This window comes from Danio aesculapii, chromosome 7, assembly GCF_903798145.1.
Source record: "Danio aesculapii chromosome 7, fDanAes4.1, whole genome shotgun sequence".
Classification (NCBI taxonomy): domain Eukaryota; kingdom Metazoa; phylum Chordata; class Actinopteri; order Cypriniformes; family Danionidae; genus Danio; species Danio aesculapii.
The window spans coordinates 23,180,669-23,207,510 of NC_079441.1; the positions used below are offsets into that span (position 1 = coordinate 23,180,669).

General features: G+C 37.2%; 1 protein-coding gene across 3 annotated transcripts; it reads right to left on the bottom strand.

The window, feature by feature from the left end:
- LOC130231871 (uncharacterized) lies at window positions 1-26,682 on the bottom strand. 3 transcript variants are annotated; one of them, XM_056461326.1, is made up of 20 exons: window positions 26,628-26,682; window positions 22,259-22,628; window positions 17,200-18,868; window positions 16,839-17,111; window positions 16,361-16,750; window positions 15,725-16,150; window positions 13,529-13,795; window positions 13,183-13,434; window positions 12,779-13,024; window positions 12,447-12,704; window positions 12,043-12,342; window positions 11,680-11,949; window positions 11,466-11,549; window positions 5,886-6,024; window positions 2,651-2,722; window positions 2,254-2,461; window positions 646-905; window positions 455-567; window positions 129-298; window positions 1-45 (listed from the first exon to the last, which is right to left on the bottom strand). In XM_056461326.1, exons 2-15 carry the CDS (start codon window positions 22,611-22,613, stop codon window positions 2,669-2,671), a joined length of 4,983 nt encoding a protein of 1,660 aa, XP_056317301.1. In that variant the 5' UTR covers window positions 22,614-22,628; window positions 26,628-26,682; the 3' UTR covers window positions 1-45; window positions 129-298; window positions 455-567; window positions 646-905; window positions 2,254-2,461; window positions 2,651-2,668. The 3 variants fall into 3 exon arrangements, with proteins under 3 accessions (XP_056317301.1, XP_056317299.1, XP_056317300.1); XM_056461324.1 differs by having other exon boundaries at window positions 12,779-13,027; XM_056461325.1 differs by lacking the exons at window positions 1-45; window positions 129-298; window positions 455-567; window positions 646-905 and adding an exon at window positions 1,679-2,173 and having other exon boundaries at window positions 12,779-13,027.
- Window positions 26,683-26,842: the final 160 nt, after the last annotated feature.

The following is a 26,842-nucleotide window of genomic DNA, read 5'->3' on the forward strand; positions in this document are numbered from 1 at the left end:
CTCCAAGGATTGAATGTTCTTCAGCTTGCGAGTGTGTGTTTTTATCTAAGGTTACACAAGAAAATGTTTTAACTTTAAATGCCTATTTCCAGTGTGCAAAGACAAACAACAACAACTAATCTACTTACCTGTGCTTTTCTTGAGAGTTATCCAACGGTTCCATGCAGTTTTAAAGGTATCTTATTGCTTTCCTTCATTTTACGCTGAATTTAATTCGGAATTCAGTAACATCTTTATCAAAAAAGACCTCAAATGCAGGATGGTAATTACCAGCATGCATGAGTTCAAATACTTTTCCCTAAAGAACATTTTCTAAGGTTAGTGAAATACACATTTTTCATATTCTAATGTACTGGATACTGTATATAACTCAGATTCTCTTCTGAAACAAACATATTTACCTACTAGATGTAGATACAAAATGTCAGAGACAAACAATCTCTAAATTAGTTACCTTTGGTTGGACTCTTGTGGCTTTTTTCGAGATCAGAATGTACTTTGCTTTGTCTTTAGTTTACAGTCAGAGGTGGTATGGATATACACATACTATTGTTGTCGAGCCTTTATCTGTTGATTAAAGAAGAAGGTGTGGGTGTTTATTACAAGTTAAATGCAAACACAAGTACAAATTAAATGTGATCTGACCTCTGAGAGTGGTACGTTTCCTGGCAATAGGAAAACCCATAGTCTTTGCTGTGCTTCTGACAAATCAGGTTCATGAAACAGGAGCACTTTGTCCACTGATGCTTCCTGTTTGTTGATCATTCTCATACACAGTGCCATAGGGAGATAAGCCAGAGATAATTTACAGCTCAATGCGTTTTTGAAATTTTTAACTGGAGACAGGAATTCCCGAGTGTCCTTATTTTGTTCATGGATAATAGAAAGATTTCCTATTGCATCAACTGTAGACAAAATAGAGTAAGAGGTGTGATATATATATATATATATATTATATATATATATATATATATATATATATATATATATATATATATATATCATATACTTATATATATATACATATACACATATACACACACATATATATATATATATATATACACACACACTGAAAAAATGATTCAAAGATGATTCCTTGGATTTACAAAAAAAATTTCGTTAAGTGGTTGTAAACAATTTATTTGGGTTGAATTTAAACAAACAAATTAAGTTGAATTTCTTAAATTTAATTGTTTGTTTAAATTCAACACAAATAAATTGTTTGCAACAGTTTTGCATGCAACACTTTTTTCAGTGTATTTTTTCAGTATATATATATATATATATATATATATATATATATATATATATATATATATATATATATATATATATATATATATATATATAATTTCCAAGTTGTTTAACAAGACTTTTACAATAAAAGGTACTTGTTATTGTGTTATTATTAAAAAAAAAAACTTTAATGGGAAAGGCATATCCATGCCCTTGATAAAATGTATACAGGCCCAAAATGATCATGGGTATTGTATCCACCTTATTATTCATGTAAGTGCCGTAGTGGCCCATTGTAATTTAAATGTTTCAAGACTTCCAGTCTCATTTGCTTCCATTGATTTTACAAAAGAGCTTGTTATCCTACCTGATGTTGGCAAATTGTATTATCTTATCATAATATTTTAATTTTAATATACTGTCAGAAACAAACCTGGTTTTGTAGGCACAAGTAGTTTGACAATTTACTGCTAGTTGTTATTCCTAGTCATTTACAGCAGCAAATGATTAAAAAATTTGCCAACTTCCTCTAGGGCTCACAATTAATTGAAATCAAGATCATTATTCAGCAAAAGCTGTGATTCTCATGCACATCATGTCAGGGAAATATGGTTTGTGATAAGTAATAATCTCTCAGAAGGACAGAGGGCAACAGTCCTTTGAATCAATGAACTAATGGCGTGTATAGCTTTTTATTTCCTAACCACAACAAAAGATGTATCCATATAGATTTAACAAGTTCCAGTTGTAAAAGTAGGCTTTCCTTTTTTTTTTTTTTTTTTTTTACATGTGGATTGACCACCCACCCTTATATAATCACTCACTCACTATCTTTTGGCTTAGTCCCTGATCTATCAGGGGTTGCCACAGCAGAATCACCGTAAATAACTCTGGCATATGTTTTAAGCAGCAGATGCCCTTCCAGTCGCAAACTCTATGCATATATAAACAAAACATTTTTTAAATGGAGGATTTGTGTGTTGATTTGTAGTAGCATTAGATCTATTCACTTACAGTGTGTTTCACAGTGTGGGAGGTGAAGTTCATAAATTTCTCCTGCAGGGGTTTGATATCAAATAAAGGTCCAGCAGGCTATAGTGTGTGTTGATGAGGAGATGGAGATCCCGTGAACTACACCGTACTCTACACTCCACTGCTTTTCATTCCAAACACAAGTCCAGTGGCTCTGCACATGAAAAGGCCTTCTGAGTCACACTGAAACCTACAACAAAATGTTTTATTGAAAATTGAGAAACCATTGAGAAAGACCATTATGAAAGAAATCAATACATATACTGTTGTTTCAATATAAATTCAGTAAAATATGGACAAATTTAAAGATTTAAACTCAATGGTTGGGTTACCAATATGTTGTATTTAGATTAGTTCTTAGAGTGCAGTGTTTGCTTACCTATAGAAAATGCTGCCATTATTTATGCCTAGTTTCAGGCTCTATCTCCTTTATAGGATCTTCCATCTGTGACTTAAAACATTTACAAATGTTTTTATTACTACAAAATGATTTTAAAACAAGTACAACAGACAAATATTATACTACATGCATAGATGTCAGGAATAACACAACCCCTTTAAAAGGTATGTTAACTGATGATGGAAAGAATGTACTGAACTGTGTTACAATATTGTTAAATTTTCTAATACATATAGATTCTACATGTACATAAGTATTCACATTACAGGGCCACCTGGGGTAAATTCAGCTGATTGGACGTGAACACACATTTAAGATAGTTAACAGTCCCTGTCAGAGCACAAAGCAAGTCATGAAGTCCATGTAATTGTCTCTAGACCTATGAATTGGGATTGTATTGAAGTTGTTTAGAACCACCAGGATCCTTTTTAGAGCAGATCAACTGGCCCAAACGTATGATCTGGGACCGGTTGTATCAGCAGTGTAAATGAAAATGTAGCTTGGTTGCAATTTAAAGAGACACTAAGGTGCAACTGACCCTTATGGACTAAATAGTTCTCTGTTTTACCATTGAACTTAGTTTAAACCTAACTCTATATTTCAACAAAATATTTACAGCAACCTCGGCCCATGTAAAATGATAGAAAAGAAATTACTGTGAGATTCATTTACAATGATGAGATTGTAATGAGAATGAAGGACCGTACGTTCTTTTCTCTTCCATGTCTAAGCTATATTAATATCTTTTAAGTTTAAAGTTTTGATAACTTATGTTAATTTCATACACTTTTACAGCTCATGATGAAGGTATGTCATTGTTCTTAAACTTTTTTTATTTTCTTTCAGAAAGTCAGGTGTTGCAGACCTCTTGTCCAGGTCACTGTCAGATGAGATGAAATCAACAAGTCTTTTACCTGGTTAAATGAAGATGCAATATCTGCTTGACTATAATGCATGACCTCTCAGTTAGACTATTGTAATGTGTTACTAGGCGGTTGCCCTGTTGGCCTAATTAACAAACTTCAGCTAGTTCAAAATGCAGCTGCTAGAGTGCTTTCTAGAACAAAGAAATATGATCATATGACGTAGTTTTTTCATCATTTCATTGGCTCCCAATTAAATATCATATATTTTTTACATTTTATTGACTACAAAGCCCTCAATGGCTTAGCTCCCCAGTATTTGAGGGAGCTCCTGGTGTATTATAACCCCTCACGTCCACTACGCTCTATTAATTCAAGACAATTGATTATTCCCAGAATATCAAAATGAACTGTAGGTGGTAAATCTTTCTCATATCTGGCACCTAAATTCTGGAACAGCCTTCCTAGCACAGTTTGGAAAGCAGACACACTCTGTCAGTTTAAAACTAGATTAAAGACACATCTCTTTGCATTAGCATACACATAAAACACAAGCGCTTTTGAAATCCAAATCCTCTAAAGGATTGTTAGTCTGCATTATTTGGGGCAACCGGAACCGGAAACACTTCCCAAAAGATATTCTAATTTGAACGGCATCTGCGCTTATGTTAGTCTGTTTTTTATTATTCCTGAGGTTTCCATAATCCTGGACCAGGCCATAACCTGAGCAGCTGCTGTGGTGGTCATGGAGGAGTGGAGAGAATGAATCTGTTTCCTCAAAGACCCCAGTGACAGATGAGTCTTCGCATTGATCCTGAAGTGCCAGCCTGTACACCAGCCGGTGAACTCTCCTCCTGCAACTTCTCCATGATGGACCTCCAGCGTTCTCCAGCCTCCGGCACCTAGACTGCAGCTCTGCACCGTAAGTTTGGCCAGAGGAGAAATGGTCGTGCCCAACTAAGCCTGGTTTCTCTCAAAGTTTTTTTTCCTACAACTTTGTCAATTGGTGACGTTTTTTTCTCACTGTTGTCGCCACTGGCTTGCATGGTTCGGGAACAGTGCATTGATGGATTTGCTCGTCAGTGTTTGGACTTTCAGCAGTCAAAATTAAACCACACTGAACTGAAGTAAACTGAACTTCAACTCTGAAAACTGGACAGGCACCGTTTCAATTCACTATAATCTTCTATGTTCAACTGCTTTGACACAATCTACATTGTAAAGCGCAATAGAAATAAAGATCAACTGAATAATGCAATGTAATGCAAAATTTATTTTTCCCTCCACACTTTTTTCTGTATTATATTTCTAGTGTTTTACTATATGTTGGGGTCACAGCGAAAATCACAAAATCAGTGGCTATGGGACAACACTGTTAATGTTCGCAAGTGGCCCAGCCAGAACCCACACATAAACCTGATTGACCACCTCTGGACAGATCTAAGCAAGGGCTGTGAATACTTTAACTTTTTAATGGTAATAAATTAACTTTATAGCTTTTCACATTGTCATTACGGGCTATTGTTTGTTTGTATTTTGAGAAATGTATCCAATGATTCCATTTTGGAATGAAGCTGTAATCACATAAAATAAGAAAAAATAGTGCTGTGAGGATTCCAGATGCATTGTTTAAATATTAATTGCATATAGCAGTGTGGAAGCTGTTTTTTTTTTTGACAATTTAGGCCTACCCAATTCACCTTTACCACATGTCTATGGACTGTGGGGGAAACTGGAGCATCCGAGGAAACCCACGCAAATGCGGGAAGAACATACAAACTCCACACAGAAATCCCAACTGACCCAGCCGAGGCTCAAACTAGCGACCTTCTTGCTGTGAGGCGACAGAACTACCTACTGCGCCACCGCGTCGCCATGTGGAAGCTGTTTGAATGTTAATTATCAGCATATGGCTATAAATATGTTTCCTCCAGATTTATTTTTAATCATCACTTTAATCCCTTTTATGTTACATGAGTCCAATAACAAGCAGTAAACTGATGGCTACTGTTCACTTATCTGCCATTGGTGTCACTAATAAAGTTTCTGAATTCTACATACAGTATAGTTTTTAAACTACTACAATTAAAGTATTTTTTAAATGCAAGAATCATTAACTATTACCATTTAAGTTTGACAATGACCTGGAAGCGGTCCTGTTGGCATTTACTTGCAAGCATGTGTAATCTTTCCTCTACACCAAACTACTTGTTTTGTCACAGCTGATCTGTTGAATTTCACTCTGTATAGTTCAACATGCATGTGACAAAAACTTTTCACATTGATTTTCATAATACCAGCACACTCACACAAACATAACACAAAATGTAACAAATTCTCTGTTTCATTACCTTAACAAAACCTGTCATTGCTTTTCTCATTTTGCTTTTAGATCCCAAATCCTGTGGTTGTGAGCATCTAGGCGGTTGGGTTTCAAGGCGAGCTTCTTTCACAAGGAAGCCACTTTCTGTTATGTGGTTGTCACAAAGGCTGTGGAATTGATTGAAAAAAAAAATATCACCAAGAGCTTCATTTTCAACACATCAGAATTTTTTTTTTTAAATGCACTAAGAACTGACAGCTGAAATATGCTACACGTATTAAGGGGGGCCCATTAAGTGACATTTGGATTTTTAAATTATAAAATATAAATAAATGGTGCCATATACTGCATTGGTTTATGTTAAATTGTTCTCTGATATCTACATAGCAGGTAGATGGCTTCAGTAAGTTAAAAAATATCCAGAAATGCCTTATATGTTTTATTACTCCATAAACCACCCCTAGAATCAGAAGGTCTATAATTGACCATATATGAATTGTGTCATGATCGTTTTTAATGAGCTATGCTCTGAAGTGCAACTCTCACATACGCGCACACACACAGCATAATGTTGTTGAACATAGTTAAATATAAACCCATCAGAGTAACATTAACATATTTTGCTTACCTATTTAAAGACTAAATAATAATTCAAGAGTTCACACTTAGATGATGCTCGACTATGATAGCAGGTTTGGCATGCTGTCCCGGGAGAGAACCCTGAGCTCGCAGATAGATGAGCCCAAGGTTCCCGCCTGGTCAATGAGCATTAGGAGGGATACGAGATCAGGAGTTTCTCGAGTGCCCCCTTTGCTAAGTATGCATTAAGTGCTTGTGACTGTATTACGATTCACTTATGTACATGTTTTTAGATTGTGGGAGGAAACCGGAGGACCCGGAGAAAACCCACGCAAACACAGGGAGAACATGCAAAGTCCACGCAGGGAGTGCCGACTGGCTCAATTAGAACTTGAACCTGTGGCCTTCTTACTGCGAGGCAGCAGTGCTAACCACTGAGCCACCGTGTTGCCCGATTATGAAAGAGGAGGAGGGAGAAGGGAAGGATGGGGGGGTTTTCCAAAAACGAAGATAAGCAATGAAGTTTAGGCAGGATATTTATAGTAGTTTTAGTATGATCTGATAGGCTAGCTAATGATTAGCAATGAGGATCAGCTGTAGTCAATCATATCACGTGCTCCTCTCGAAATTAGTTTGTGAAACTTCACTTAAACTTGGCAAAAGAGATCGATAGAGATGTATCGCCTTGTTTTTTTAAGCTAATGTTACCGTGTCAGAAAACGCAACCAGGAATTATTACTAAATCTGTGCAATATGATAACAGTTGAACTGAGTGATCTGACACAGTTCAGCAGTGTACAAGTGTTTGTTGAAACATACACCCATCAAATTTCACAATAAACATGATAAATTAACAAAAGATACAACTAAACACACCTTATGCCTCTTGAGTGGAACTGAATAAATGTATAATCTGTAAGGGGCCGATCACACCTAACGCGCTTACGCCCCACTCACACGGGGCATCATTCAACGCTTGGCATTCACTTTAAATGGGTGACGTCAGGCATTGCCGAAATGCATTTTGGATCCATCGGTGCTCCATCTTTTTTTAACAGTTTACTAACAGCCGCGAGCGTTTGTGCACTGCTTGTGCACCCTGTGCGCCTTGCTTTTTTTTTTAACGTTCTTTTTATTGTATTTTTTACATCAGTACAAATGATACATTTTACATATATGTGTACTTTTTTTTTCTCCTTTTAAACACAGTTGTAACATCATGTTACTATTATATGTATAAGAGAACTAAACAGATAAAAGTGGGGGGAAGGGGCAAAAAACATAAAGTTTGAATAGTTAAAACAATAAATAAAAGAACTAAATAAGGGGGGATATTTAAGGTGTTTCAACTAGGGTTCAATCACTGCTCTCTTGTTAAAGTACTCAATAAATGGATTCCATATTACATGGAAATTCTTTGTTTTATTTTTTAGGGAAGGCCTTAGCTTCTCAAGTAGCAGACAGGACACGACATTTTTGTAAATGTGGAGCAACAGGGAGGATCTTTTCATTTCCAATTTAGTCAAATCAATTTACGTGCCAAAGGGTTATAAATCTAATCACTGTTCGTTGATTATTAGATAATTCTGCATCATCACTGACACCAAATATAGCTAAAATAGGCCCAGGGTATACTTGTTTTCCCACCACTTCTGATATTAATTTAAAAACTGAAATCCAATAATTAACAATTCTAGGACAACTCCAAAACATGTGACCAAGCGATGCCTGGGTTTGATTGCATCTATCACACAGTGGGTCACAGAAGGGAACATCTTAGAGAGCTTTATTTTGGACAGGTGGAGTGGGTGCAGGATCTTAAATTGTGTTAAACCATGCCTGATACACACAGAACTAGAATGAACTTCTTCTTGTGCTTCCTCCCATTGCCAGTTTTCAATTTCTGCTCCGAGATCCTCTTCCCATGCCATTTTGAGATGCTCTAATGAAACATCAAATTCCAACTGAGATAATTTATTATATATAATTAAAATTCCTCCATTCATAAATGGGTTCAGTAGAAACAAAGTTTAAAACAAGGGGGCTTGATGGTTCACTTCAATAGGAAATGATATAAAAAATGTTTGGGCAAAACTGCGAGCTTGTAAATATTTGTAAAAATGGGTACTCGGCAGATCAAATGTCTGCTGTAATTGTTGAAACGTTGAAAAACAATTATCAATGAAACGATCTTAAAAGGAGTGTATCCCTTTATTTGACCAGACCTGAAAAAAAGAGTCAGTTTGAGAAGGGGTAAATGAATGATTCTCAGTCAGTGGGCTTTAGACAGGACATGTTTGCCACTTAAAGTGTTTCCTAACCTGCTTCCAAATTTCACCCCAATCTGTTAACCCCTATTTTAACCCAAAAGAAAGTGCTCTTATATTACATGCCCAGTAATACAACTGAAAATGTGGTAAACTCATCCCTCATTTCATTTTAATTCTCTGTAAATATTTCTTCTTGATTCTATAATTTTTTTAAATTCCAAATGTATTGGGTAATCATCCTGTCTATTTGTTTTTAAAAAATTATTTGTTAATATATACTGGGATACATTGGAAAAAATATATATATTTGGGCAAAATAGTCATTTTTACTGTGTTAATACGGCTAGCAAACAAAAGAGGAAGATTTTTCCATTTTTTAAAGAGTTGTTGGGTGTTTTCATATAGTTTCAAGACATTTTCTCAAAAGAGTGAAGAAAAAATTGAAGAGAAAAATGTTCTCCCTGCGTTCGCGTGGGTTTCCTCCGGGTGCTCGTTTCCCCCACAGTCCAAGGACATACGGTACAGGTTAATTGAGTAGGCTAAATTGTCCATAGTTGCTGTGTCCCAATTCGCATACTTATACTACACTTATACTAATTCTGCATTGAGAAGTTAATGTCCAAACACGTCTTTATATAAGTTCAGTATTGTTGTTGCAGATGAAATATAACACAAAACCCGTTTAAATATGTTCCAGTGGGCTAGATATTAATTAACAGTCATACAAACATCTTTACCAAAGCCTCTCTACTTGACGGTTGGTCTCGCGCATCCATCATGTTTGTAGCTTGTTTACACTTTTCACCCGCGTTTGTAGTTCTAAATCGAATTCACGTCCTACGCACAATGTATTGTGGGCAATATCAGCGGTTAGAGTATGGACGCTTCTACACTAGTTTTTACTGGAAATAGTAAACCATACGGGAACCTTTGGCATACTCTTTTCAACATACTACGAATTGGGACATACTAATTCTACTTTCAAATACTATTTAGGACGGATAGTATGCGAATTGGGATGCAGCAAGTGTATGAGTGTGAATGAGTGTGTATGAATGTTTCCCAGAGATGGGTTGCGGCTGGAAGGGCATCCACTGCGTAAAAACGTGCTGGATAAGTTGGCGGTTCATTCCACTGTGGCGACCCCAGATTAATAAAGGGACTAAGCCGAAAAGAAAATAAGTGAATGAATGAATGAAAATTATATATATGTCCAGCAATATATTAATGTTATGTTTTCTTAAGTGTCCAAGCCTGATAACAATAAGAACAGACACCGCATTTTTTTTGTCAGATGATCAAGCCTTACAGTTCAGTCATCTAGGTTTGAGACTTCTTTTCCAGAAATCTATCTGCTTCTTGAGGGTGCTCAAAAGTGTACCTGATTCCGTCCACGGTAATTGTTAATCTGGCAGGGTAAAACAAGCTGTAGGTTATTCCGGCGGCTCACAGCTTGGCCTTGACTGGATTGAACGCAGCGCGAAGCTTGCCGACTTCTGGACTTATGTCAGGAAAGATCTGTACAGGGGATCCGTTGTAGTAGAGACAGCCTTTATTCCTGGATAACTTAAGAAGTCTCTCTCTGTCGGTATAATTACTATTATATATATTTATTACTAACTTTTCAATGAACATGAGTTGATTATAACTGCAGATCAATGACAGTGCGAAACAGCCTACTGTAACGTCTGTAAATATATTAAATAACTAAATAAATGAACATATATAAACACATACAGCCCCTTACAGTCTTTGATATGTTACCAATTACAGAAGAACTACATATAGCAGACATTTCGCCGGTATTTAGGTTCAAAACAACACAAATTATAGCCTACAGTCAGTGAAAACCTCTTATCTGTGTCTGTAATCTTCAGCAGCACATGTAGCCTTTGTTAGACGGTAATTCCGTCATTCCCGGTTCATATTAGTCCAAAAGGTGAAGATAATAAGTTAATTATACATGGCATTTTGTTCATGTTTGCTGAAAAATAATGTGCTCCTTTTTTTTCAGGCTTCTCCTTTGTTTCTTCACGCTTCACTCTCGCGTTTGTCAGTGTCTGACAGGATCGGGTTTCAAAAGCACGTCAATAATCAAGCGCAGGTTATTATCCTCAGCTCAAGAAATTTGTTTTTTCAGATATAATGTTAGACGCGCGGCGAATGCAAGGAAGAAAGGTAAACCGCTCGTGCCTCAGACTGGCTCGTAAAAAAACTATGGGGCACAGGGTAAATCTGCTCTTCTTCTTGGATTTGTGGCTGTTCATCAAGACGATGACAAGGTTTGTTTGAGCCCAGATCGATCATGGCTCGTTATTATATGTATTTATAATTCTGCTAAAATCTCTTGTTGTGTTTTTCAAACATGGCGTTTTTTTTGTTTTCATTCTGGCTTGTTGCGTGAGTGAATGACGTATCTCTGTAAACCAATAAAGTTCAGCTGCGCGTGTGGCCCCGCCTTTTGGTACCCTTTCTCGTGTTTGGTACCCTTTCGAAAGGGTGCCGAAAAAGTGGTACGGTTCGGTACGCCTTTTGACAGTGGAAACGGCCATAAAAGCGTACCAAACCGAACCGTACCGTACCACTCAGTGGAAACGGGCCATAAGTTAAATTTAAGCCTAAATATACCCAGATTTTTTATAGGGCACCTTTAAATAATTTGTACACTATATTGTTACATTTTGCTTTAAGACATGAGACATTTAGAATGTTTAGGCAGAACAATGATCAGTTGAAGAATATATAAAATTCATAATTACCATATAGACTTTGTGAAGCTGTTTACATCTAAGGACATACACAATCTCTCGACACCTTTGTCAGTTATGTAATTTCCAGTAAGACTGAAAAAAAAACAATCAACACATTGTGGTTAGGACACCAATAGTCAAATAGTTTCAAAAAATAAAAAAAGTATTGGCAACTTTTTAAAAACAGCAATGTCCCTCCTATAATATAATCTTTAATACTCACTCTAATGTCAGTATTTTGTGAAGCTGAGGGAGCAAAAGATCCAAGCATGCATCTGTAATCTGGCAATGGCTGAGATTGAGGTGTGTAAAACCATCTGAGTTATCCAGGATTAACTCCAGAGCCTTGCAGGTTTGGTAGTCAAGTGGAGTTTCACTGAGGTCTAGCTCTTTTCCAAGTGCTTTGGAAAGTGATGATGCCCATTTCAAAGACATAGCATTGGAAGCAGTGGAAATCAAAGTCAGAAGCTGACAGAGAAGGCTTTTGTCCATGCTGTTGAGAGGAATGTTTTGGAACTGATTTATCAATAGAAATAAAACATTAAAATGTTCACCTTAATTTATGTAAATATATTTAAGGACTTACTGAAGATGAACTTTGTGCAAAATAGGCAGCAGTGCCTCAAGTGCAGAATCACCTGCTTGGCAGTCACATAAAATTAATTCAATGTCAAGTGTTGATGATTCAATGGCAAAAGAAATGGATGTAAAATCCATATGACTCAGACTGAGATGATCCCTTTTCTCTTGAGCAAAACGACCACTACCAAGGGAAGAACTGCAGGAAAAGTCCAGTTTGTGGTTCAGAGCAATTAAGAGAGCATGTGCTTGTTTTTTCACATCTTTTGATGCATGAAGAAAGCTCAACAACAGCTTTCTATCAATCCTAGTTCAATGAGGCACAACATCGAGGTCAGCAATGCTTTAGCAAGTGCAAGAGTGGGTATTTTTTTTAGTTAAAGCTGCACAAAAATCATTTGAGCTTCTTACCTCAGTTCGGAAACTCTGTGCATAAGTTTTACAATGCTGTCAATCTCATTTTGTGGAATAACAGAGTTCATCAGGTTGAGCTTAACTCCATCACTATAGTGCAGAGCAAAGCAGAGGGCTTTGCAATCAGCTGAATCCAACTCTCGCATGCTGAAGTTAATCAGGTTAGCTGAAGTTTTGACTAATTTTACAATTAGATGACCTGCTCGTTCTTGATATATCTGATTCAGTGCAGCCCTGACAAATCGGGGGCTTATCCTGCAAAATTGAGAAAAAAATATTTTATAGAATACGATTTATACAATCAATCAAATATACAGCAGAGGTCTTGCCTTTTAAAGCACACCGTGTCCAGAACAAGAAGTAGTCTTGGAATGTTTTGGACATTAAATCTGCCTTCTGGAAGGTCTAGTGTAACTTGCTGTTTGGAAACTTGAATTAGATAAGACAAAACATCCCATGACAAACTACAAGCTGACAAGTCACCATCCATTTTCTCCAGAAATAACTGTGTCAGATTTTCATCCTGAGAATCATACACAACTTCTGCTAGTTGCTGCAGAGTATCTTCGTGAAACCTGCTGGCACAGAATTTATATTAATGCATATCTTTGATGTTTATCAATTAGATGAAAACTTGCAAATGTAACACACTATGGGTTGTATTGTAGTACAAACATATGCCTTTAATAAATACCACAGCATTAACTAGTTAGACTACACGTTTAACACTTACCTAATGGAAAAGGCACCCTGATGAGACAGCAGACAAATGAGCAACTGAGGCTTAATTTTAAACTCCAGGTTTAAGTTGTGGACTGTCCAGATTCTGAGAAGGAAAGTCAGGTAACTAACTAGCCGGCAAAGTTCTCTTTCTGGCAGATGAGAGTCAGACAAAACCACAGACAGTTCTGCCACAGTTACAGATTGTGTAACTTTACCAGACCTAATCAGTTGTGCCAACTTTGAAACTGCAATTTCATTTACTCTGAAAAAGATTTAATAATTGCCAAAGAAGAAAAAGGAACATGATTGTCAAAATACTTGAAACTGTAAAGAATCTGCAGAACAAAAACTATTACCTCAAGGTTTGAAATTTTCTCAGATTTGAAAAGAGGTAGGCACAACCTTGATTAGAGATCTTTTGAGGGAGAAGACTGATAGAGATGTCGTTGTTTTCCAGCAGTTCAAAAACACTGCCGACAGCTTTGCAGAGGCGATTTGGCAGCATGTCTATCAAATAAATGCTAAAACCAAGGACTCTCAACAGCTCAGCTATCTGTTTTGGATTCCATTCAGTGTCAGTTGAGAGAACCTCACACACAGTCTGAAAAAACTGTTCATCACAGCTGTAAAGAGATAAGTTGCAGTTAATAGAACACACAAAGCACTACATTGCAATTAAGAATTTTTAAAGACATCTAAAAGAAATGTTAATTCACCCACTTTCTTCTGTTTGTCTTCTATGAAACACATAAGAAGATATTTTGGAAAAAATGTCTGAGGTAAAAAATGTTTGGTTAACAACATTCTTATAAATATCTCCTTTTAATGCTATGGTGTGAGGCACAGAAAATGCTACACACTTTGAGCAATGGGTTTTTAGCATACTCTACTAGGTGGTGGCGATATGCAGGCCTGCAGTCGCACTCTCCAAACCCAGGCTTTCCCTCCAAACATGACGGCTCACCCTCCAATGCTGCAATGGACATCTGGTCACCGGTGTCATCAATTGAGAGTGTGACCATATCAGAGGATGAGCTGACACTAATGCTTGAAGCTTGGATGGAGTGAGCTATGGAGGAATGGGGGTGGGGGGGTGGGGGGGGGTTGCCTGGGCTTCTCAGCCAGTGGATTAGCCCCCATTGTAACATTCAGATCTGCTTAAGTGCTCGCTGCGCTACGGGAAGCTCAAAGGTAGCCCATACTTTTGCAAGTGCGGGTCACAATTTTAGCTGCACGACAGTCATGAAATATCCATGAGGGCTGCTACCATATGCTGTACCCCCAGACATGTGGCACAGCCATCATGCCCATCATCTGTTGACAGTAAACCACCACATCCCGAAATGCACAGTTGGTATAACGTCTTGAAAATGATGCATTGGCCAACTTTGTAGCTCTCTTAGTAAAACTGATTTTTTTGACTGCACTATATATGCACCCAGTGAGATGCCCCGGAAAGGGAGAATGCCTAGCTTGACTGCCACTGAATGCATTGTTCACCCACTGGATGCAGCATCTGGAACTCTAGAAGGTCGAATTGGCTCTGAAGCAAAAGTCTGACAGAGGCTTCTCCAGGTGCTGCATATATACTCCCTGATTAGTGAGTGGCTGTTTGTGTGAAGGGGCATGGGCATTCATTGGCCCATTTTCTTACTCTTCAGAGTGATTGATGATCTGGTGATAACCCATAATGTTTTCAACATAATGTCAGAATTCCCAAAAAGTACCAAAAAGAATAATCAAATTAGTCCAATTCTGTCAACATTGCACCGACACCTTAATAAATTGCAGAAAAAGTACAATTATGCTAATTCATTACAAAGGCTTGAATGGTTATGCTCACTAGTATTCAATTGAACTCCAAAATAAAATCATAGGTATATTGGCGTCCAGGCTTGTTATTATGTCTGTCTCTTAATTAAATCAATGTAAGATGGTCACTTGAAACCATTTCCAAACCAGATCACTGACTGCACTGAGGATAAACACACAAAAAAGCCATTCAAGGTCAGAGAAGATGTCAATGCCACAAGCCCAGAATGATCCTTAGCAAAGACCTCTTTGAAGGAATGAACCTTCTACATGTGGCCAAATTAAATGCATCAATTATGTGACCTCCTGAACCTGCAGCTCCATCAAAAAGGATTCTCATCATATTGAAGGCTACTGATAAGTCAGTAGTATGCTGCTGGTTAAACGGCAGCTCTTCTTGCTCATTTGTTAGGCAAAAGGAGAACAGGTTCCCTGAGTATTTTTTTTTCTAAATTTTTGTCAGTTGTTGTAGCTCCAGTTTCTTGCTAATGTCATCTAAGGCTTGCTTAGCTTGGTCTAGTAGAGCTGCCCTACAATGAATCATATCATTGACATACATATTGAACTGAACTGACTTATCAGTTGACTAACTATCAGTTGACTAAATCCAGCATTTTGCAGAAGCTAAAGTACTGAACTCATTTCACAAAAATGAAAGTTTGTACCTGAGAAATCATTTTTACACTGATAAAGAGACATCAGTTATGCATTTCATTTTTTAAATTAGCAAAACAACTCACCGAAATTCTGAAATATAGTGTGAACAATTTAGGAAAGCCCTAAGTTTTTCTCTTTCACACGAGCATGTTATGAGCTCCAGAGGTTTTCTGGTGGCCTGAAGCTTTAGTACTTCAATAAGAACAGAAGTCTTCTCTAGTTTTGGTAGGTCCACTGTCCATACAGCAGGGGCAACATTGAGAATAGGCTTTAGTGCTTGCAATGCTGTCTTCCATAAAGAACTTTCCTTCAGCTGGCTGAAGAGATCTAGAAAGAAAATGCTCTGCAAGGTCTTGCTGTCTTTAGAGAAGGGAAAGTTTGAATAACTGCATACTGTAGAAAGGCTCCAAAGTTCCTTCTCTCCACATTCAGATGCAAGTATGAAAAGATCAGCCACAGTCTTCACAATTTTGTGGATATCATTAGATTGTCTGAGAGCAGCACTGAACCTGCAATAATTTGTTTAAAAAGTGTATTATACACTGAAAATGATACTGTATATCTTATTTCATATCTATATAAGTCTTACGTGGAACAGAAAAGAAGATACTTTGAAGAAGGTTGGTTAATTAAAAGTTTCCGGTAGTACTAGGAAAGTCCATAGCTACGTCTACTATTTGGTGACTTTTGACTACAGCAAGTTAATGGATTTTACGCACCTAATTTCTGTAATGTAGGGAATACATTGAAGAATTAGTTTCAGTTCATTCATCATATACGTAGCATGATCTAGTTCGGCAGGCTTCTTTAAATTAAGAGCTTTAATGGTTTGGAGGAGCAGTGACAATGATGGGGTTGAAGGATGTACAAGCCATGTGGGTGGCAAAGCATAAAAAACAGGTTGCAAAAATGGTGAAACGCCCAATTTTTTCCCATCTTCATGAAGTTTCAGCAAAATACGACAAAGCTCCTCAAAGTTTTCTCTTCGATTTTTGCTGCAAATAGACAGCAGATTTCTTACACATCGTTGACCTGTTTCCATCTCATGAACAGCTCCTTGAAGATAGAGCTTTGCCTCTACAGATACTTGGAATTTATTAGGAAAAACCCTACAAAAATACAGAATATAAATGACATAAGTAAACAAAACAATGACATAAGTAAACAAAACAATTTAAAAATGTAAACAAGTTGTACCTAATGGTTGCGATGTTGGCCAAGCTCTCAAAAATGGCCATCTGCAATGATGCTGTTATGAGTTCTTCTTTTACATGCAGACAAAGATGAACACTATCTGATCTTTTCTTTTTAAGGACTTCTGTCATCCTTTGAAAGACTTTCTGGTTTAGTCTTTCATAAACATCGAGATGCAGTTCAAAACTGAATAAATTTAGCAGGCTCTCAAAATCTGAAAACTGTTCTGCTTCCAGAGCCACCCTCCAGATCTGTGGTTGCAAAATGTTTGTTGACCTAGGAATAAAGAAAAAAACTTATACATCATATAATTCGTTTTTATTGGTATGCCATTTGTTTTAACAGCGTAAATAATTTCGTATACCTGAGAAATTTGAGATTTTTCAATGAGCCTAGAAGTAGTTTCAATCCAGGGTCAGTAATGTTACACTCCATGAGGTTTAGATTAATACTCTGATGCCTAGCTTGATTAACCACATAGGATACTACACAGCACTGGTGAGGATCAAGTGTTTGGTCTTCTAAATCAATCTCATACTGAAGCTTTTCCAGGAAAACTAGGCATGCATCAGGAGACTGATATTCATAAAGGCATCGACACACAAACAGTATGTTGTCAGCCTCCACATACTGCTCATTATCACCCTCTTCGTTCTGTTCTTGAGTGTAGAGGAAAGTATCTATAATTGGTTGAAAATACTTGGCACGTGTGGCCTGTATCTGTTTTACTGGCACCAAACACTTTATAAGTTGAACTAGATTATCAGAGAGAAGTCCAATCAAAAACGGGATTATATATTTGAGGTATTTCCCATCTTCATCGCTGCGGCATTGATCCAACACACTGGTGATACAGTCAGGATTTAAAGTAAGATAGAGAGCTGCCCAAAACTCTTGCATTGTATTATGCAAAAAGGCAAACATGTTGCAAGAAGTTGTAGACGGATTCCTTAATGGCCTTGTCAAAAATGCGTTTTGGACAAATTTGTCTTCATTATCTAAATCAGACAGATTCACGGTCCTTGCTTGCATTGCTTGATAAGAAGCCTGTGCTAAGTTCACGATATCCCTCTTATTGTCTGCAATATACTTATCTAAGTACTCCACATTTTGGTTTCCATGTTGTTTCATGCAAAAGCGAAAAATGTGGACATACATCTCAGTAACTGTCAAAGGCTTATACCTTTCTTTAGTGGGAATTGCTGAAATGCAGGCAGTTACTATGAATGCATACAGCGGTACAGAACATAAACTGAATAGCTCTGGGTTTTCCAAAGCTCCCATGTCATCTGTTGTTCCCAACATCCATTTAAAGTATTCACAGATTGATTGGTGATTAAAGCCTTGAACCTCCACTCGATAAGACTGCCAGTTTGACAGGTAACCTGTATCCTCGGCTTCTGGCCTGCAAGTGGTCAAGACCTTTGCATCCTTTAGAAGTTTTTTCTCCATGAGCTGCCTAATAACAGAGTTTTCAGTCACATCCATGACACCGTCGAAAATTAGTACAACATTCTCTGAATTTCTCTGAATATTTTCCAGCACATGATCTGCTTCTTCTTGTGGAGATAAGTACTTCTCAAAAAGAAGATCCTTCAACGTCTGTGGATATGAAGTCTGAGAGAAGACTCTCATCAGTGGCTCATCAAAATAAAACATATAACTCTCTGGACTTTTCTCTTCAGTCCAAAGTCGGAGAATCTCTAGAGCAACTGTTGTCTTGCCCACTCCAGGTTTCCCCACAAGCAGGATGTTTTTTTCATCATTCATTAATAAGTCTTTAGGGGACAATACTTTCTTGTCCGTTGGAATGTATGTCTTCAGTTTCTTTGAGCGAGATTTTTTGGATCCCTTGTTCTTTTTTTGTTTTGAAACTGTACCATAATCAGTGTCCATAACTAGCGGTATGTACATGAAAGGCTTCATTTTTTGTTCTTTCTTTAAGAAATTCATACTTTGGTTCCATTTTTCATCCTGTATTTGTTTAGCTTTCCATCTCAAAAGGTGCTGGTATTTGGTACAAGGATCTGAGTCTGGAAAATATATTTTAAATAAAAAGTTTCATTAGTGATACTACAGTGAATCGTAGTCTAAATATCTCTGATGAAATGGTAATAGTATGTTACAGACCTGAGGTCTGTTGTTTGCTACATGTGAACTGCTACTAATTTTATTTTACTTGACAGAATGAAGAGAAAAAAAGACTGATGCTACTTCCAGTGTTTTAACCAGACACATCACCAAATATCTACAATTTCAATGAACTTTGGATATTTAACATCCCATATTCAACATATACAGTGAGTACAGAAAGTATTCAGATCCCCTTCAGTTTTTCGCTGTTACATTGCAGCCATTTGCTAAAATCATTTAAGTTCATTTTTGTACACACAGCACCCCATATTGACAGGAAAACACGGAATGGTAGACATTTTTGCAGATTTATTAAAAAATGAATAACAGAAATATCACATGGTCCTAAGTATTCAGACCCTTTGCTCAGTATTATGCTGTACTGTTGGGACTGTATTGGACAGGTGATTTAAGAATTAAGGCCAAAAAGTTATATCCTGGTCTCATCAGACCTGAGAATTTTATTTCTCACCATTTTAGCAAACTCCATGCAGGCTTTCATGTGTTTAGCACTGAAGAAAGGCTTCCGTCGGGCCACACTGCCATAATGCCCCAACTGGAAGAGGGCTGCAGTGATGGTTGACTTTTTACTCCTTTCACCCATCTCCTGGCTGCATTTCTGGAGCTCAGCCACAGTGATCTTTGGGTTCTTCTTTACCTCTCTCACCAAGGCTCTTCTCCCCTGATAGCTCAGTTTGGCCCAACAGCCATCTCTAAGAAGGGTTCTGGTCTTCCCAAAACATTTTCCATTTATGGCCCGGTATGCTTTTATGGCCGTTTCCACTGTCAAAATGTACCTAAAATCAAACCATATTGTACCACTTTTTGGAAACCCTTTTCAAAGGGTACCAAGCAGGCATAAAGGGTACCATAAGACAGAGCTAGACATGCAGCTGAAAACTACTGGTTTACAGAGAAACGTCACTCGCAGAAGCAGGAGAATGAAAACTAAGGAACCGCCATGTTTTAAAGAGCAGCTATTATACATTAAATAGGGTCATATTTTGGTTGTAAGGGTCTCCAACAACAGTCTAATATGCATGTAAGGTCAAAAAATGCTTTCAGTGCCTTGTAATATGCATTTATTTTTACCTAATTATCCCAGCGACTCCCATATGAATTGCTCAGTGATTCATTTGTTCCTAAAGCCCTCCTTAGCGTGAAGCTAATCTGCGCTGATTGGACCGATGACAGCCTGTTGCAATTGGTAGACAGCGTTTATCGAGAGACAGAGTGAAATTCCCAGCATGGCTTATCAACAATATAGAAGTAGTCAAAGTGCAGAGTGTGTGTGAGCATACCTGCCGACTCTCCTGTTTTTCCCGGTAGTCTCCCGTAATTTAGACCCATCTCCAGCCACCCACCCATTTTGTTATTTATCCGGAAAAACTCCCGCAATTTCACCCCCCCCCCCGGGCCTCACATTTTGGTATGGGCAATGAAACCCAACTGTGGTCACCAACATTGGTATAGGATCCGATCGCTTCCGACAAGCTTCATAGTAGTTACTAACATCATAGTACACAGTACCCGATTCTAAACATTGTTATCATCGTCGGCGAACCCCCCAACTCCCCCGGTCTCCCAGATTTTGAGGGGTAGATGTTGGCAGCTACAGTATGTGTGTGCAGTTAAACACCAGCATATTGCTCTATTCTTAACCATGACACACATTCAGTATTAATCCATACAGTGGCAAAAGCTGAACTATTTTGAACCTTGACTGCAGCACGTGTGTAAGAACAGCTGATGATGGCCATAGCAAGAACAAACGGCAGTGGAACGCGAGCTCTCAAACATATTTAAAGCCGCAAACAAAGCAACACAGGGTGCATTTTTAACGTGGCATTAGACGCGATATGACAGTATCGCACTTTTTGAGGCTGTCAAAAAGTGCGAGCGGTTTCGCTTTCTCAAAGCAGCTCACGATCACGTCTATATTTGAAATAACAAACTTCTTGAGCTGATGATAATAATGTGTGCGTGATTATTGAAGTGCTTCCAACATCTCATCCTTTCAGAAAAGAAAAGGACAAATGTGAGAGTGAAGCAGGAAAATATAAAGGAAAAGCCCGACAAAACACAGAAGCAAATTGTTTCAGCAACATGAATCATGAACAAACTACCATGTTTATCATCACCTTTTGGACTATTATGAACTCAGAATGACGGAATTACTCTCTATCAGAGGCTACAAGTGTTGCTGAAGATTAAACACATATAGGATAGGTTTGCACTGACTGTGGGCTATATTTTGTGTTGTTTTTGAACCCAAATAAGGACTAAATGTATGCTGTGTGTAGTTTTTCTGTAATTGGTAACATATCGGAGACTGTAAGGGTCTGTACGCATTCATATTTGTTGCATTTATGTGTTATTTTGTAAAATAATTTTCAAATATATTTCGCACTGTCATTGATCTGCAGTTATAATGAAATCCTGTTCATAGAAAGGGCAGTAATGAACATTTCTACATAAGTGTTTATGTGTATATAAAGCATCTGTTTTGTGAGAAGTGCTTCTCATATGATATGTGAACGACCCGTACAGCTTTACTGTGATATTTCCGCGAGCGAGAATGACGTCAACTAAAACTTTGTGTCGCACACCATGCCCACCAAAGGGGTACCCTTGGTACCTTTTAGGCAGTGGAAACGCAAGCTGACCCGTACCGTACTGTACTGTACCAGTCAGTGGAAACGGGCCATTAGGAATTATGGAATCTTAAGTGCAGCAAAATTTCATTTGTTCTGACATGCATTGTGAGCTGTGAGGTCTTATATAGACAGGCGTGTGGCTTTCCTAATCAAGTCCAATCAGTATATTCAAACACAGCTGGACCCAAATGAAGGTGTAGAACCATCTCAATGATGATCAGAAGAAATGGACGCATGGAGTTAAATATATGAGTGTCACTGGCAGCATATGAGTGTCACAGCAAAGGGTCTGAATACTTAGGACTATGTGATATTTCTGCTTTTCTTAAAGGAAAATAAATAAATAAATAAATAAATCTGCAAAAATGTCAACAACTCTGTGTTTTCTGTCAATATAGGTTGCTGCGTGTACATTTATGAGGAAAAAAACGAAAAAAGATTTTAGCAAATGGCTGCAATATAACAAAGAGTGAAAAAGGTGAGGGGGTCTGAATTCTTTCCATACCCACTGTATATATTGCAAGCTAGAAATATACCTAGTAATGATTCTTTGTCTTCCCCAACTGTCATCATACAACTCTATTTACATGTACAATTTTCATAATTAAATAAAAATTCAGAAAAGATTGGTACCTGTTTTGCTTGCAGTGTGAGACTGTGGTTCATCTCGAAAGGAGAAGCAGCTTATCCAGTGATGTAAATCTCTATAGCCCAAACCAGGTCTTGGAAATACTTGAAATCTTTTTTTGTCAAGAATTTTTAAAAATACGTAGCATGCCTCCTCTCCCATAGAAATAACCATGTCCAGAATGATTCTGATCTTGTCCTGATTATCTTCTGAAGATTTAGCTGAATTAAGTTCATGGTTCATGAAAAGCTTGCACTTGTTTAGGGCTTCAATTATATGATCACAATTTAAATGACCTGTAATTAGCAAAGTGCGGCCATTTTGGAGGAATTCCCGTGCAGATTGCTGGGTGCTTGCCATGTTGAAGATTCTGTTCTGGTTTAAACAAATGTTAACATTAATTTTGTGTGTCTGTGTGTGTGTGTGTGTATGTGTGGGAGAGAGAGTCAGATCAAGAGACAGAAAGAGAGAGAAAGACAGAGACAGTGAGAGAGAGAGAGAGAGAGAGAGAGAGATAGAGAGACAGAAAGAGAGAAAGACAGTGAGAGAGAGAGAGAGAGAGAGAGAGAGAGAGAGAGAGAGAGAGAGAGAGAAAGAGAGATGATATTTCATACATTGCAATTACAAGTTGAACATCTTTTGATACTGTGCCTGACTGGAGTATATACTGCACACAGAAAAGCTTTTAAATATATCTGTATAGGCTTATGTGCAATTTGCACGAAGGCTAAAATCAAGGCTTAGATATAACAGGTAAAATAAATATAGAGGAACAAACAAAAACATGCTAAATCAAATGAAAACTACAAAAAATTAAAATATTAGGGCAAACAGAAAATAATGAAAATTTTATTTGTGCAGTTTCAAAACTAAATAAATCTTCTTAAATAAATAATAGTGCTTATAATTTGTCCGCATTTCCTCTCCACAATGCAGCCAACTTGCCGCATCTCGTATTAATGTTATCATTATGGCAACAATGATTACATTTCTAAAGACATGAAATTAATAGACTGGTTGTAATAGACTTCAATACAAAAAACATTATAAACCATTATATTAAAAAAACTTAAAATCGCCCTCTCATTTAAATTCCACCGACATAGTCTACACAATTTCACCCCACTTGTAAAACAGAGTTTTATTTGAACAATTGTACATTAAACCGGGGAAGGGCATTTATTTTCCCCAATGGGCCACATTAGACACTGGGGCAGTTTTAGAGAGAGTGAGAGAAATCTGGCCAGAAAACTCTTCAGTGAGAGAACGATAACTGGTATTGAGCTTATGTGCACTAAAGTAAAGTTGAATATCTGAGATGGATATGCCTCTACAGCACACAGATGATCATCAGAGAGGATCTGTATCTGGACTTGTTAAATCGTTTGTAAAATTAGTCTACATCTGATATGTATTTTCTATACAGTGTGAAGCTGCCTGGTTAGTTCTTGTCACGTGACTGGCGGTAATGTCGTTTTCTTTATTTCATTTAACGAAGTTGAACGCGCAAAAGACGCGAAATGTGAACGGCCCTTTTCGTTTACTCAGCCCTGCGTATTACACGGCCCCGTTTACGGTTAATATTTAATTAACCAAATACTTCACGCGGGCCGATCAAAGATGTCCAGCGGGCAGCACATAGGCGGAGGGTGAACAAACTCCAGGGTAAGACATGAAGCACAGCTGCAGCCGGAGATCAACGAGATTAGCCGAGCGCAGGCGCGGGCGCGGCCGGACAGCTGGACACTTCGGGGCTCAGAGTTGGGGCAGTCATGATGACGATCACGTTGCGTCATCATCATTTATTTATTTTTTTTTTATTTATAACAACAAAAGGTTTATAAATAAAACAGAATACAGTCTCTACAAACTAAAGTTCATTTTAAACAATGAGGGAATAATGAATTAAATATATTACAAACGCATGAGAGAAATAAGGAGAAAGGAGAGGGTAATAGGCTACAAACAAAAACGAACAGGCCTATTAAATACAAAGCAATAAGCACAAATTCTAGGAGTTTAAACATCACTCTAGGCTAATACTTCTTGTTTGAATATGCTAAAAAGGGGTTTTATATTTATTTACATTTATAGATATAAAACTTTCCAATATATATTAATGTAAACCCCAAAACAAGGTGTTTTGATTAAGTCTTAACAATGATGAAGATTATTTTGGATAATGAAAGCATTTTCAAAAAACCACTTTAATCCAAAAAGATTGAACAAAAGGACGTTCCTAAAATAAGTGAGCTTCACTTAAGTACAAGCTAACCAGAAAGACCAGGTATAAACGGTTAGACAGGAAATAACATATATATTTTATAATCCTAAAAATCAGTTTATAATTATTTAATAAAATAGTTCTTTACCTTAATTTGTTAAGAAACCTTTAGGATGGCAGAATCAATATGATAATTATTTTATTTAATGTCTGTAAGACTTATTTAAGTTAATATTTATGTTATTCACTAAAATATATCATTTAAATCGTTCATGATGCTGAATGCTGTTAATAGTCTGTATTAAAAAGATTAAACATAAACCTGTGCAAACAAGCTCGCCTTACCACATTATTTAACAAAACATGATTACTGCAGTAAAATATTTGTAGTCTTTTAATAAGCATGATGTGTACAAGATAGAGAGGTATGAAAAGTAAATTGTTTGTTTTAAAGCTTTTGAATCGGAAGTTGTCCAATAATAAAGCTGCGGTTATAGTATGCGTCGGCGCAGCATCAATCCGGACAAAATTTCTAACCAGTATGCACCGCTTTAAGACAGACTTCTATCGAGCTGCGCAGCGCTGCATGAAGTCGAACGCACCTGTTCACTGTGTCACGAGGCCAATCAAAAACTGAACTTGTAATTCTGCAATAGATATATAAATATAAGCATTTTAAAACTGTGATTCGGATAATTTTTTTTTATTAAACTAGAAACAACAAAAAGGACCATGAAAATATGACAACATAAACTAGGTGTTTATTCGCATTATCACGGGCTGTGGTAAAATTATTGGCAATTGCGGAGTAAAGGTGATCCAGTAGCCATTAACTAGCATGAGTAATTGTTTGTTTAAATTAGATTTACATTATTTCAATATACAAATTCAAACATAATTAAAAATCTTGACTTCGTGACATTATATATGCTGCGTTAATCACCCCTGTAGAAAACACTTCGCAAAATTAAAATGCAAAATAATTATCCGCCATTAGGTGGGACATACAGATTAGTAATGATGACGAGTGAAGAATGTAGTTTCAAGTTTCAAATGCAACCAAATCATCTAAAGGCCTACATTTGATGAAATAAAGTAAAGCACAAGTATACTGAATCATGCCCATTTATGAAAAATTAAGTTTATGCTTGAGAACTGCAAATAAGCAGTGTAACAAGCCTAAAGCTACTCTTAAAAACGCATATAAATAAATAACATACTTTTACATTACTTTCCTTAAAAAGTAATTAACACATTAAGCTACTTTTTAAGCGACTTTAGATTGTAATTTAGGCATATTACTTTCCCCCAACACTGCAATTAAGATCAACATATTGTGTAAGATCAACATAAAATGTCCTGTTATATATTTCAGACCTTTGAAATGTAAAACAAGTACTCCAAACGATCGCCTAAACAAGATTACTACACTAGGCTAGACTACTACGTTACAACTACAAAAATAAGGCATTTCATTTAATGCTGAAAACAAATTAAACCAGAATAATATATTATTATACATCTCGCGTAATACTCATTTGTCATTTTATTATTACGTCATTGACCAGCAAATCAGAAAAGTCCGCTGGCCAGCACTTTTGGTTTCCGTTTTCAGAGTTGCTGCCCACTCTAGTCAAAAACAGCGCTCATCAGTGCAGTGCAAAGTTGGACAGTTCCATTTTTGTGCGGAGGGGGGCTTTAAAATTGATTGACAAACTTACAGTGGCTAAAGTGTTCTGTTATCATCAACATCATATTCCGCCTTACACCCGTTACACGTTTTCAATGCAGTTTTCCCCCTTGCTGCTATCTCCGTGGTCTCTAGCCTTCCCCAGCCTTACACACGTTCCGCCTATGGGGCAGCATGATGCCCGGGTGCGTAAAATGTCCAAATCTGATCGAAACAGACCCAAGTAGTCCGATTCCTCTTTTCAATCTCTTTGCTTTCGGCATTTCATCTTTTAATTATTAGCACATTTTTGGATGTAAGTTAACGAAAGAAAGTGTATAGTGAAACTCTACAAAAACATGTGTAGCCTAATAACTAACATCAAAGAAGCCTAATGTTTAACACAGAGTTAATATATTCAGAAATATAAGTTTCTAAGCTAGTACCAGTTCAAATGTGACACTTAAAGTGATCAACTGACCTTTCTCAGCGCATCATAGCCAGGAGGTTAGCTCAAGCCTCTCTCTCTCTCTCTCTCTCTCTCTCAGAACTTCCATTTATGGCATTATCAACAATGTGGGATGTTACCTCTAAGTTCCAGGAAGTGAATGGATGTGCCTATGTATAGCGAGATGTGAAAACGAAACTCATAATTAATTTAGTCTACTGTTTGACCACTTCAAGTTTGTTTGGTTG